Here is a 15477-nt window from a genome sequence, read left to right on the forward strand (position 1 = left end):
CTAATTTTCTTTTAGATTCTGCTTTAGTGCTACTGCTAATATTTCTGCCCAGAAAGCACCATTTGGTTCTAGAATCCTTTATTGTTCATACTTATCTTCCTGAAGTGTTTGTGTTAAAAAGTGTGCAATATAAAACATATTTTAAAAAATAAGACATATTGACGTTTCCATAATTTTGACAAATATTATTTTCTGAAAATGTTATGACATTATTAAGCAGAGATACATTTGCTTTCCATATCTCGATGTTAACTACAGGTGTAATGAAGTCCGCTGACCTTGCAAACTCTTGACCTATCCATTACCAATAGGCAACCTGCTTAAACATGCCCTTTTAGCTAACAGGTGGAAACCACTTCCTCTTTATTCACTAATTATTTCCTCTGTTTCAGATTGTGTTAGTCCAGCTTTCTTAGAGCTAGTTTGCCTTCCCGATTGACTGAAAGCCATTAAAAATAAAACTCAAGGCCCATCTGCTCGTCTAGCTTTCATCCAAGATTCCCTGGAAGGGAACTGTATTGCAGATCAAATATTTGCCATAGCTATGTGTGGTTGTAGTTTTGGAAGATAGGCCAACATGGGATAATGCAATCCTGAGTAATTTCAAATCTCTTTCTCCCCTTTACTACTCTATTAAAATTCAAACTTTATCCAGAGATCAGTGTGGTTTCCTAGTACTTAATCTCTGCAGGATGCTAAGATACATACTGTACCATAACAACCAAGTTGGCTTTTTAGAAGGTGTCATATGTAATACCCATGATTACAGTTGGAAATAAAAATGGGTTGTTCATCATAATAGTCAGTATGGTAATATGTGCAAGTGTAGAGTGCTGCTAGAGCCATCACTGGGAAATTTTATACTCACTGTGGTCTCTATGATGTTATTTAAATTGTTTCCCTTTTTAGTGTTCTTAATCCTCATTCTACCCATCCATAGTCCCTCAATTTCTCAGGTTCTATTCATTATGTATAGGTTACCTGACACCAAAAATATCCATTAATGGTTCTTATTCCTGAACACCTGGAATAATTGTCAAAGAAAACTACAGGATTGAAAACTTTTTCTGTAAAAGGTCGGATAGTAAATATTTTAGTTTTGCAGGCCATATGGTCTCTTTTGCAGCATCCAGCTGTTCTGGGAAAGCAGCCATAGAAAAATCCATAAAGCAAGGAAAGTAGCTCTGCTCCAGTAGAACTTTACTCATAAAAGCAAGCTCTGGCCTGGATTTGGCCTGCCGGCCAGAGTTTGCTGAGTCTTGCATTAGACTTTCCTTGGAGATTTCAGGGCCTGGGAAAAACTGAGCTAAACTTCCCCATTATTGGAGATAACTGACATTGACATATTCAAGGTCATCTATTTATGACTGGGTCCAGGTCTGACAACCAACTCACTAGAACAACAGTCTGGCATTTTAAGTTTATTTGTTATTTTTATTATTTGATTATATTTTACTTTATATTAAATTAAAAACTGGTAATATTTTCTTGTTGATTAATGTTTAATTACTTCAAGTGACTCTGTATGGTTTTCCACTCATAGAGGAATGGAAAAAGTGCAGATGTTGATATGTTTTAAATAAATTGCTTCTATAGATGTAAATATAGATGTAGTTTTTCCTGAAATTTTTAAAGCAATGCAAAACATGAACTAACAGTTCAAGAAATATTTGTGATTAATGTCCCCAGAAGAAAATGTGGTAAATGTAATACTTTTCTTATGTAATTGTATGGTTATTCATTATATTTCAATTTAGAAGAGTGTATAAAATTTCCATAGCCTAAATTCTTATAATTTTACAATCTTCTTTCAAACTCAAAACAAATTTATTTGCTTTTATTTTAGGGGAGCTAAATTGATTCTGATTTTATTATTCTGGATTATATTATTTTAAAATTTGTTATTTTCTTATATTTTCATTGATTTTCAAAATCACTGAAAAATTCAGTATTTGGTAATAAAATGATAAATTTTTATAAAACTCAAATTTTTAGAAGTATAATAGGAATGAACTACCTTTGGATGTTATTGATGCTATATTCAGCCTTTAAATTTCAATTAGCTAATGAATCATTACATTATTTATGATCTTTAGTTTCTTTCAGTATAGTGATATATATTCATTGAAATGCTTACTTTTAGAAAAAGCTTCATTTATTATTGTCAAATATAAACCAGCTCTATTCAGCAGGTTTAGACTTGAAAAGGATTTTCCCAGCATGATCCTGTTCGTTTTTTACATGGCTCGCTTCCTCATTTCTTGCAGATCAGTAAGTACTCTGCTGTTTCCTGATCAAGGAGGTGTTCCTTGACACGGCAACACAGAGCAGAAGATACCCCCCACTGCCACTCTCTCTTCCAGGCTCCTTGGCCCCCTTTCACATATCCAGTGCTCTGTGGCGTCCTTTACCGTATCAAACTGTTAACTTGCCCCTCTGCTGCTAGTCTCTTCCTTACCACGGTACATAAGCTCTCCAAGGGCAGAACCTAGTGACTCCTTTGCTTCTCTGGGCACTTGATGAATGTTTGTATGAATGAGATGACTGTGAAGGAACATTAGCACATTTTTAATATAATGGGAACAATAGAAGCAACACTAACTTTGGTTCAACGCAGAATTCCTGGCAAAATGTGAAAAGTTATTCTCAAATGAATCAGAAAATTAAAATCGAAGATGCATATTTTTGCCCATTTACAGCCAAATTCACAGTAAATGCTGTTAATCAACATAAAACTTGCCACTTCATTATATAAATTTGTGAATTGATATTTTGATTGATTTCTGAATTGATTATTTTTGAAGCATACTTTAAGTTCATTTTTTCGGAAATATGATAATGCATACAATGCTATATTTCCCACAGGCACTTGAAGTATAATTAAGAAAAATTAAAAATCTATGAGGATTTATGAGGACAGATTTGTTTATTTTGACTTCTGATTTGTACACACTGGAATGCTAAAATAATGAATAACTATTCATTGATGCAGTGTTTTGGAAGACTAAACTCCACTTAATTGAATTTTTTTCTTTTTTTTTCCTTTTTTTGGGGGTGGGTACCAGGGATCAAACTCAGGTCCTTGAGCTTATGCAGCAGGGGGCAAAACCACTTAATTGAATTTTTAAGAAAACTTTTATTTCTTCTATTTCTGAACTTTTTTCTGTTTGTAAATATCTGCGATAAAAACAATTCAGGAACGTATATTTTAATACCCTAACTAACATAAACTGAGTATATTTGCTTATTTGTTGGGAATTAAAGACCACCTCTTTAAAATTGAGTTCTGCAGCAAGTTTTACATTGGGCTTCTGGACCCTTTGAAGTTTGGGGAGGCTTATTTGATTATTTTTCTTTTTCATTAATTCTTTATATAAGAGTTTATAGAACATGTGCCGTGGTCCAACCACTCTTCAGATTTCTGGAGAGTAAACGATGCACACTATTCAAAACTATGCAGTATGATCAAAATATATGGTGAGTGTTAAATTGAAAACATAGTCATCACCCCAGAAGACATATTGCCATCAATCACCATCAGAACACGCACACTCTCTTTGAACACACCCATCACTCTTTGAACGCTCAGAATCAGAGCTTCAAGTAATCTTTTATGAGTATCTTTATGTGTGTGATTGAAAGAAATACAGTAAATCCTGCTGCCAAGTATCAGAGTGGCAAAAACATTACAATGTGTCTTCATCCACCTAATTTACAGGATACGGAATTGTGTGACTTCTGGCTTTTCCTCAAAGTCAAAATGACCATGAAAGGTAAGCATTTTGAATCAATTCAGGACATCCAGGCAGCCAAAGCAGCGCAACTAAAGAAACTCATGGAAGAAAACTTTCAGAAATGATTCAGAACATGGCAAGAATGATGGAATAAGTGTGTTCAAATCGCTGGGGACCATGTTTAGGTGGATTAAAGGCAATACGTCTTTTACTGAAATAAACTTTTAAAATTTCAAATAATCACCATAGTTTTCAGTCATATCTAGTATATTTCCTCAGAGCTTATATTCTACTGGAAAGAAAGTCAACTAAATAATTAATGAGTACAAACATGGTGGTGCTAAGGAAGAAAAGCAAGATGCAAGTCCAGAGGTGATGGCAACAGTGTTTTAGCCAAGTGCAGACAGCATGGCCTGGCTGCAGGGTTGCACTGACATTGAGCAGAGAAGGTGGCGTGAGCCTTGCTGCACTGGGAACAGTAATTGTGAAAGCCTACAGTGGGAATGGACTAGGCATCATAGGAAGAGGGCTGAGGCCTTGACAGTGGTGGACAGGAGTGAGAGATGGGCACTGAGGCCATTGGGGAGCTTTGAACTTGTTCTTATGATTGAGAACAGATACTAGTGGTCATGTTGACATTTTATTGAACATCCACTGAAGTAAAATCCCCAATCCTCCTGGAGAAATGAAATGTAATTCATTATCTCACCACTGAACTATGTACAAACCTGAGTTAAAATCCATTTTCATAGATAATTTTTCTATTTTATATTTTTCTTAGTTCTACAGCAAGTATGTCTGGGAAATATGGCTCATATGTATGATCATACTCCTCAGTAAATTAATGTAAAGGAGTAAAAAGATAGACAAAATTTCTTTCAAAAGTGTCAGTTCACAAAGCTGTACCACAAATTTAAAGGGTTCATATTATTTGTCACGATTTATTATTCAGAGTGGTTGTGGTCACAGTGCCACTGACATTTTTGAAAGAATTTCTTCGGCTGCTTTGTGCAAAAAGGTAATAGAAGAGCCAGGGAGAGAGGACTCCATCCAAAAGTGATGGCTGAGGACCACTTGGCTCAGGTCTGTTGCTATGGAGATGAGGTGAGATGTGGAATTGCAGTGGTCCCGCATGAGAACCATTGCCCTTAATGCAATCTCCTAGAGAGGGAGCGTAGCTGGAGAAGAAATCCAAGGGCTGAATCTTGGCCATTTTAATATTAGAAAATATACACATTTGGAAAAGGAGAAAGATCTATTAAGTGAATCAGAGAAGAAACAACTAGTGAGGGAGAAGGGGAAAATGTTAATGAAGTTATAAAAGCCAAGTGCAGAAAGTATTACAAATAGAATTGAGATAGTGCTAGTTTCAGTGCAGTTGGCTTGTTGAGTATGATGAGACCTGATTAATTTTTCTCATGGTAAAACATATCAAGTTGATGATTATACTGTGTTTTCTCTTAGGGGTACCTATTTCTTTCATTTTTATTGTTATGAGAACACAACATGAATTTCTGAGTATATACTATGGTATTATTATAGGCACCATGTTGCAAACTGAATTTCTAAAACTTATCTCCTGTAAACGAAATTTTTTAAGCCATTGATTAGCAACTCCCTATTTCTTTTTTTTACCTGTGGTAGAATTTCCTTTTGTCTTTCTTCCTCCAACTTCAATATCTCTAAATTTCTACCCTTTTCAAGAGATGCCAGAAAACAGCTTGTTAAACAAACAACATCAATTTTACTTGAAATTCTTAGATAAGAAGTCTGAGTTGAGGTCCTTCAAAATAATGCACTTTGATACAGTTGGATTCCTGAAAATCAGGAGGTTGTTCAAACTGTCCCTGTGACTTTTATAATTAGTATAAATGAGTTATCTAAATTCTGATCACTTGCAAATGTTTTTCATGAATTTTTAGGATTTTACTTCATTCAGTAATGATTTTGACAAGCATATACCCATTATTGTATGAGAGCCTCACTGAATCTCTCTATATATTCTTTTCAGAAAAATGTGATGAACCTCTGGTCTCTGGTCTCCCCCATGTGGCTTTCAGCAGCTCTTCGTCTATGTCCAGCAGCTACGCCCCCGGCTACGCCAAGATAAACAAGCGAGGAGGTAAGACAACTTTTGATTCCTCTGCTGATAGACATGATAAATAAAAACATATTCTATCAGGGAGTATATTTTAAAAGTGTATATTGCCATGCAACAGATATTAGCAGGCACTCAAAATCATTCTTGCCTCTTTTAGAAGACCCACAGATACCGTGAACCTCTCATGTACCTCCTTATTGGGGAATAATTTAGGAAATGTCAGGCTGGAAGTAAGAGATACTATATCAGATATTCTGGAGTCACCTGTGGTAATAGATTTAGAGTGACATAAACCTAAGATAATGAAATTCTTCTTAATTATATAAAATGATGTTAAAAAACTGACTCCTAATATGTGTACAGGGTGTGAGAAAGTATACTGCAATATTCACTGCTTTCTTCTTTTTTCATTAATTTGTACACATTTTTATTTAAAATTAAGAAAAGTAAATATAAGACCTTTGCAATACTTCCTCCAATGTCCAAAATTCAGCTTTATTATTAAAAACATAAAAATAGTTATCATGTATTCAAATTTTGGACTTTTAAGTCATTGTATTCATTAGTTAATAGTAATTTCAAAATTGAGAGGAGCGCATAGAGAGTAAAGGTACACAATTAGTGGCAGATACACAAAACTACTTCAAGTAGATATTAATAGAAATGTCGATGGATGACAACTTACAAAGGAAAAATATTTTCTTGTTTAAATATAAGTCAGTCAACAAGGACCATAAAGTCTTATTGAGTACAAAACAAAAATGATGGTTTCCAGAGCCTAGGGTGAGGAAGATAGAATAGGAAGATGTTGGTGAACAGGGAAAATGTTTGAGGGAGAAAGAACAAACTCTGGGAACTCAAAGTATGGCATGGTGACCGTAGTTAATAACACTGTGTTGTCCACTTGAAAATTACAAGGAAAGTAACTTCCGGATGTGCTCACTATGAAAAAAGGGCAGCACTATGAAGTGATAGGAATATTAATTAGCTTGAGTTAATAGTTTCAGAATGTATTCATACAATAAAACATCATGTTTTATACTATAAATATATAAAATTATATTTATCAATTTAATCATAATAACATTTTGGGGGAAATAGGAAATACTAAATCATAGGATAATTTCAAACCACAGCAATTCAATAAATAAAACAATAAAAACTAATAAAAGATCATTGACAAAGATGAAAGAGAAAGTGAAAGAGAAAGATAAAAAGAAAAGGGGAAAAATGAAAAATATTGCACTAGAAAAGAGAAAAATGTATGTAAGATTCAGAAATGACAAAGGAAATAGATAAGAAAAGTCCAGACTATTATAGAGTGAATAATAAACACAAAAGTGTGAAAATGACTTAATCAGTAAGTTCTGACTTACTGATAGACAGAGATACAAAGGCAAGGTAGAAAAATATAAATACAAAAAGATAGTTTTGATTAAATAGCAGTATTAATTAGATCATCTTTTTATAATCTGATATTCATCAGGTTGTTAAAATGGAAGCGTTTGCAATTTACTGCTAGTTATATATTTTTTTAAATGTCAAGGTAAGGAAAATTTTAATTCATTTTTTTCTTCTATGAGAATCATTAGAACCAGCAACAAAAAATGAATATATGGAGAAAAACCTAAAATAAAGCACTAGCCATATCTAAATAATAACAACGCAGACTCGTCAGGACTATGAAATGTAAAACAAAATATAAATGATGAAATAAATAACATATTCCTAGAAGACAAGAGAATGTCATATTCTCTAAAATATATGTCATGGTACTGAGAAATCTACAACAATTTTAATGAGCAAAAGAAAAGTCAGAAAATATTAATCTCCAAAATTTTGAGGAAAAATATGACTGAACAATATGATTTTCTCCATGAATTCGGGCATGTCAGGTTATATCAACCGCAAGACACTTGGGGAATAGATAGTGCAAAATATAGTCAACAATGAGAAGTGTGAAAATAAACAATGAAGAAACCATGGCAGAATGCCTGGTGTCCAGCAATGAATCCATTTCACTATAAAACCAAACTAAAGAATTATACCCATAGAACAAAATATATGCAAGAATGTTAAAGTACCAAATTATCAGATTTAGACAAATATGTGTTACCTTGACATTTTATGGAAAAATGTCACTAGAAGTATAAATTGATTTTTCCTTTGACTTTTTCAGGAATTAATATATCTTAGGAAAAATCTTTGTTATTCTCATTCTACTAATGTTACTTTTTTTTTTTTTTTTTTTTTTGGTTTGGTTTTAATGTATCACCAGATGCCACTTTTTTTTCCCATTAAGTTTATTGGTACATTTTAGGTGTAAAATACAGTTACATTCATCATTGGGATACTGTACCTTTACATGAGTATCTTGGTTCTTTTTTTTCCCCCTTCCCCTGCCCTCCCTTCACCCCCTCCACCCTTCCCTATTTGCAAAGACCTTGTTTCCATTTTTTTCCTTTTCTCATATTTTTTCTTTTCCCTTTTTTCCTTTCCCCTACCCCTCCCACTTCCCCTGCTCCTTTAGACCTTTTCTTCCTGTTACACAATATCAATTATACCTTTTTAAAATTACAATATCAAGATCTAGGAGACATTGCCACAGATTTTACAGAATTTAAAAGGATATGGAAAGCATATTACAAAAATCTGTTTTGAAATAAATATGACAACTTCTAAGAAGTACCTTGGAAGACAAATTAATGAAACTAACTGTGGAGGAAATATAAAATTTGAATAGCACCTATTAAAGAAAGTATATTCCTAGCTTGAAAACCTACCTATATGACAACAGCAGGCTCATAAACATTTTAACTGATAAATTATATCAAACAAAGCAGAAAAAAAAAGGAACACTTCTCCCCTCATTTTAGGAACTCAACATTGTGCTAATCCTAAAACTGGATAAAGATAATAGAAGAAAAAAGTATGAACATAGATAGAAATTTGTTTAACAAAACAAACTATTGGAAGTCAGATCTGGCAGGATGTAGAAAGTGGTTTTGTTATAGGGATGGCAGTGTTGGTTCAGCATTGGAAGATCCACCCCCAAACGTCATCATTTTAACAGAGGAAAGGAAAAAGCCATAAGATTCTGTCAGTAGTTGTAGAAAAAGTATTGGACTAAATTCTACAGCTGTTCATGGTAAAAGCTATCAGGAGACTAGAAGTAGAACAGAACCTTCTCAACAGATTAAAGACACATACTCCACACTTCCAGCGAGAACGCCTCATATGAATGGAGAAGATACAATGCTTTCTCCTTAAGGTGGGGAATAAGGGCAGATATGCTTACTCTTTATCTGTCCATTAAACTTTGAATCCTAGGCCCCACCAAAATAGTCTGGCAATAAAATGACACAATTAGGATAGGATTGGCAAAGTAGAAGCAAAATCTTTATATGTACATGAAATGATCATCTACAGAGAAAATACTAAGAAATCTCTAGGAGCCCCTAGAACTTGTACTTGAATTTAGCAGGATTAGAAAACACAAGGTATATATAAAAATTCAGGTCTGTGTATACTTGCTATAAATGAAGAATTGGATATTGAAATTTAAAAGTTATGTAGGAGTACAAAGGACCTAGAAAAGTTTTAAAAAATAACAAAAAAACAAAACCAGTGTTGGAAGACGTTTAGTACCTAATTTTAAGGCTTCTTCTAAAGCTGCAGTTATCAAGGCAGTTTTGGTGTAAGGAAAGACATATAGATCATTGGAATAAAACAGAGAATCTAGAAATAGAACTACACATACATGGTCCACTGAGTTTTGAAAGATTATTTAATATTAGGATTTTATAGAAAATAAACTCAATTCAAGAGCCGAGGAAGAGATAGTGTTTTCAGCAAACGGCGCTAGAACACCTGGTATCCGTATATAAAAAAAAACTCAACCCTTTTTTTCCACACATGAAAATAACTTGAAGGGATCTATGAACCTAAATATGAAAGCCTAAAAGTATAAAACTTTAAGAAGAAATTATAAGGGAAAATGTTTATGAATTCAGGGTAGGCAAGAACTACCTAGGATACAAATGACATGATGTATAAAAGAAAAAAATTGATAAATGAGATTCCATCAAAATTTAGAACTTTAAATGCCATCATTAAAATGTAAAGTAGTCCTTAAACAGACCATATTTACAATGCATATAACCTATGACCAGAATATATAAAGAACTCTTAGAGCTCATTAATAGACAATCCAATTAAAAAGTAGACATAAGAAGATGATGAATAGCCAGTACAGCACAAGGAAAGGTGTGCAACTCTAGAATCAGAAAAATACTGATCAGTACAATAACAAGATTGAATTATACACTCATTAGGGAAATGAAGTTAAAAGTTTTAAAAGCCTTGTCATGACTTTTTCTTCTTGTTGGTTTCTCCCCCTTTGCATTTAATTTGTCACGTCCAATGGATTCATTCTGCTGGGTTTCCTGGGGTTGTGATCCTCATTGTCTTTTCCTAGGGTATTGTCTAAAATTTTTTGGAGTGCCGGTTTGATATTCATGAAGTTCCTGAGGTTCCTATGTTCTTTATCATGAAAGTATCTTATTACTCCATCAATTTTGAAAGATAGTTTTGCTGGGTACATCAATCTGGGTTGGAGACTGTTTTCCTTTAGGACTTGAAATACATCACTCCAAGCTCTTCTTGCCTTGAGGGTTTGCATTGAGAAGTCTGCTGTGATTCTGATGGATTTTCCCTTGTATGTGATTTGTTTCTTTTCTCTCACTGCTTGCAGAATTTTGTTCTTCTGTTGGATTTCTGGAATCCTAACTATTATATGCCTATGTGTAGATTTTTTTGATCAAGGCTATTTGGAGTCCTATATGCCTCACTTATCTGTATGTCAAGTTATTTTCCCCTCCTTGGGAAGTTTTCTGCCATCACTTCTGTGAATAGTTTTTTTTATGTCACCTGAACTCTCTCCTGTTTCTTCATTGACTCCAGTCAGTCTTATGTTATTTTTCTTTGCATCGTCTAGCAGCTGCTGGATTGATTTCTTGTGTTCCTTTACAATTTTAAAGCAATTTTTCTTTTCCTGGTCACTAATTGCAATCTTTTCTTCTATATCTGATCTATCCTCGTATTGGTTCATTCTGCTGTGCAGACTTTTGATGGAGTTTTTAATCTCCTGGAAATCTGTTTGCATCTGTTTTATGGATTCCATTTGTTTCCTATGTTGGTATTCCATCATGTTCCTCAGATTCTCTATTTTTTTATCTGTGTCCTCTCTAGATTTATTAATCATGTCTTGCACCATGAGCAAAATCTTTGCTGTTATCTGAGTAATTATTTCTGATTTCATTTTTCCCAGATCCTCTTTTGTTGCCAGTTCAGAGAGTCCAAGTGGTTGAGTATCAGAGTGTTCCATCTCATTTCCCTTTGGGGTTGCTGTAGGTGATCCAGAAGTCTGTTTTTGAGGCTGTTTACGTGTCTTCTCATTTCCACGGTGGAGGGGGAGATGCTTCTGGCGCCCGCGCGGCTCAGCTTCTCTGCCCTAGGAGCTTGGGATGGCAGCGGGGGAGCTTCCTTCCGGGTTCTGGGACCAGCTCAGCTTCTCTGCCCTAGGAGCTTGGGATGGTGGCAGGGGAGCCCCAGATGCCACTTTTAATTACTTAGAACTACTTATCTACCTACTCATATATTCAGAGTGAGATATCTAAAAGTAAACTTCTAAAATGTTAATATACTTTTTCACTTGGTTAATGTGGTTTTTTTTAACCTGGCTTTGAAAAATGTCTTTTGTTTCATTTTGATATTCTCTGTGGATTGTTTTTTGCACATAGATGAGTGGATAGACAGACAGATGACATATAGAATAAATACATTTGCAAAGAGAAAGTTTTTTCAACACAAAAAACCTATTTTATTATTATTGTATTCTTTTTTTCTCTCTTTTATTTTTAGACAGTTTCTCTCTATGTAGGTCATTCTGGCCTTGAACTTACAATGTAGCCCAGGCTGGCCTTGAACTCACTAGGTAGCCCAGCTTCAAATTCCTATCAGTCCTCTTGTCTCAGCCTCCTGAGGCCGGGATTAAAGATGTGCACCATCATGCTGAACTCAAAAAGCTATTTTTTTTAAAGTTGTGTTTTCTTGGCTGTCCAAACTCCTGTTTATATTTCCTTAGCTATTGCTATAATTCATAATCCCATATTAGGGTGAAACTGTCATATGAGAGGAGAAAATATTATGTGTCCCACAGTTACTGGCTTATACTTTATTGTGTTCCATCTACCAATATTTATTCTGTTGGAACTTTATTACTTACATTTTGGCTCTTAAAGTTGTTTGCTATGCATAACTGCATGTTAACTCTCCCTCCATCCTCTACTATTTACCTAGTTGTTTTGGATTCTGAGGCAGACAGCTGTATCCTCATCCTTCATGGTGCACTGCACCTTCATGGACACATTCGACATACATTTGCAGAGTGAAACTCAAACCTACTTGACCATGGCAGTATGTGTTGAAGGAGCCATCATCACTGAGGATGGTATAGTCTCTCCAAGAAAAACCTAAAAGAAATACATAACCAGGCATAGAGGCACAGGCCTGTAATCCCAGCACTCTGGTAAGCTGAGGCAAGAAAATTAGAAGTTTGAGTTCTACTTGGGGAATTAGAGAGACCTTGTATCAAAATAAAAAACAAAAATTCTGGGGAAGTAGCTCAGTGTAAAAGTCCAGAGTTCACTCCCCAGAACTGAAAAACAATTGCATATGCCCATTTGGGTAATAAAACACAGCATTTTATTCTTAGAGGAAAGCTCACATGCCCTTTGGAGAAGGAATTTATTCACTGAAATTCATGGTCAAATATGCATAGCTATAACCTTTACTGATTGAGATGTTTTTCAGTAGAGCATGATACTATATATCTGAAAGGTAGCAAAAAAGGCAGCAGAAAATTCTCAACAGAAGCAAAAAAGAAACGGTTATAAGTAAGAGAAGCCAAAAGTGCTGGGAGTATATTTTCTGAATTCACTAGTGGCAAAACCATCTGACACATACCCTATGTAAGCATCTGAAAGTAAAAAGGTCATATCTAGCACAGAAAGATAAAAGACTATAATTTACTAATTAATTGTACACTCGCAGAAAAGAAAAATTCACTTCAGCGTTATGTTGATAAACATTAACTTCACATTTCATTATGCAATTAAATCATATTTTTCAAATATATTTTACAGAGCACGTGTTTATAAATACATAGAAAGCCAAAATTATAATATATACGCAAACACACATTCCAATGACAGATTGTCACATCTTTATGAAATTTAGTTTAGTTTTTGGGTTCTCACAATCCAAATCCATGTGCTGCAATCTTCATATCAGAGAACAATAAATAACAAAACCAGGGTTAAATGTGATCTTTAAATGATAAATCTATATGTAAGTCTATAATGTCTCCTGGAGTCCAATTATTTAGTTTCATTGTTTTCCTTTTACTCCTCCCTCCCTTTCTTTCTCCCTTCCTTCCTTCCTTCCTTCCTTCCTTCCTACCTTGCTTTCTCCATCTCTCCTCCTTTCCCTCTGTTTATTACTTTATTCCTGTAATCTAATTTATCTCCACATTCTTAATGCATTGAAAACCTCTAATCTTGTGTCTCTCTGAGTCAATGTCAATCAAAATATTTGCTACCATTTTCAAGTTTAGCACAGATATTAAACTTTTGAGAGTTTTTAGAACATATCCCCTACCTTACATTCATAATACAGTTTATAGATATAAATGCTTTCTTTGTGTCCTAAGCATTTGTTGACTTTCATAACAACATTATTAGGATGGCAAATTAGAGACACTGCCCTAGCCTGTTTTCTGCTTCTATAATGAAGTATCAGAGATGGGTAATTTATAAAGAAAAAACTTGATTTAACTCTTGGTTCTGAAGGCTGGGACATTCATGGGTATGGTATCAGCATGTGCTTAGCATGAGATGAGGGCTTCTTGTTGGGGCATCCCATGGCAGTAAGTGGAAAGGCAAGCACACATGTGAGATGTGAAGACTTATTCTTTTATCAACAACCCACTTCCAACACACCTCTATGCAACTGCACTAAACATCCATTGAAGATCACACCTCTCAGCACCACTGAATCAGAAATGAAGTTTTCATTACATGGACATTAGAATTGCATTCAGGTGGCAATAGATAACCATCAATTCTCCTGCCAAACTTCAACCTTTTATCTCCCAAGACTCTTGCAGAATCATCCTCTTCTATGCCCAGAGGGACAGATGCTCTCCCACAGCCTTCTTCTTCCTCCACTAGCCAGATGTGATTAGAAAGAATACCAAATTGTCTTTGTTTTCTTTGCTATGGGTGTAGATTTTGGACCTGAGGGTACTACTGGGGCAAACAGGGTGGGCCACGCATGGACCAGACAAGGAGCAAAGAAGGAAGCAGCTACTTGTGAAGGAGTAAAGGTAGGCGACTCTGTGATTCTGCATAGGTAGGAAGGATAAAGTCACTGGCTTCAATAGCCAGGTATGGTTGTGGTGCAGGCCTGTAATCTCAGCACTAGGAAGCTGAGGCAGGAGGATGGCCGAGCCTGAGCAACTTAGTGGCTTAGCAAGGCAATATCTCTGTGAATGAATGAATGAATGAATGGTCTGGGAATATAGCTTAGTGCAAAGGCTGGGTTCAATCTCCAGTATTACACACACACACACACACATACACACACACACACACACACACACACACACAGTCGCTGGCTTCCTTCCTAATCTCCCTTCATGCCCTACAGCTTAACTTCTGGCTGCACTGAAATACATTTTTCTCTCTAAGAGCCACCACCTTTTGCATAACCTAATTTGAGTAAGTTTTTCTTCTTAGTTGCTACAGTACTCTTGATTAAAAAGTAATCATTATTGTTCACATTTTACAGATTAGAAGAAATAAACATATTAACTGAGTGTCTAGACTTTAGATTCTACAGGGACCTAGCTGAGCAGCATTGGGGCAAGGCAGGGACATAAATCTGTGTCTTCTATGCAAGCCCAACACACTTTGTGTTGATTAGGGTAGATGATGCAAGTCACTGCTGTGTTTGATATAGCCCAAAGGTAGGGCCTAAAAGGAGGTTGGAGGTTTGATTCAAGCTTGATTTATGCTTACATTGCCAGGTAAATCCAATCACAAATATCAGCTCTTTACTAATGTAGATCTTTCATAATTTCCTTTTTCCCCTTCCTTTTGCACTTTTAGTTAGTGGATCTCTCTGCCAATATTAAAATTATTTTCTTTCAAATTTGCTTGCTGAATAATTTCTCCCATTTTAGTAACATGCCATTTTTCTTTATTAAGCCATAGGACAGAGTTGTAGTGGTAGTGATGCAGTGGTCCTTTTCATGTCATTTAGCCTGTATTTCCTTCAGTGAGGAAAACCCATTGAATTTGCAGGCCACATAATTAATGCTCACTTCTGGGAGGAATATATGTGTAACAGACATCTGGAAAGACTGAGGGAATGAATCTCTTTATGACCATTCTTGTCTTAAAGAGACCTACAGTCTTTATCTTTCCTTGAAAGAGACCACTGAGGTTAATAATTGCCACCCTGCCTTGAGGTCACAGCTCTCATAAATCATTTTTTAGACAAGCACCAATTTTCTACATA

At 35.1% G+C, this 15477-nt stretch overlaps 1 protein-coding gene across 4 annotated transcripts in view; it reads left to right on the plus strand.

Annotated features, from left to right (window-relative positions):
* The window catches only part of Cntnap2 (contactin associated protein 2), a 2081788-nt gene that overhangs the window by 566100 nt on the left and 1500211 nt on the right, over positions 1-15477 (plus strand). For all 4 annotated transcript variants that reach the window (XM_087207770.1, XM_087207771.1, XM_087207769.1 and 1 more), the window contains exon 2: positions 5746-5856. In XM_087207770.1, coding sequence (XP_087063896.1) covers positions 5746-5856 — 111 coding nt within the window. The remainder of the gene's footprint in view (positions 1-5745; positions 5857-15477) is intronic.

Source organism: Heterocephalus glaber, unplaced genomic scaffold, assembly GCF_053883595.1.
Source record: "Heterocephalus glaber isolate CG9 unplaced genomic scaffold, H.glaber_assembly_v1.0 deba00000818, whole genome shotgun sequence".
NCBI lineage: Eukaryota > Metazoa > Chordata > Mammalia > Rodentia > Bathyergidae > Heterocephalus > Heterocephalus glaber.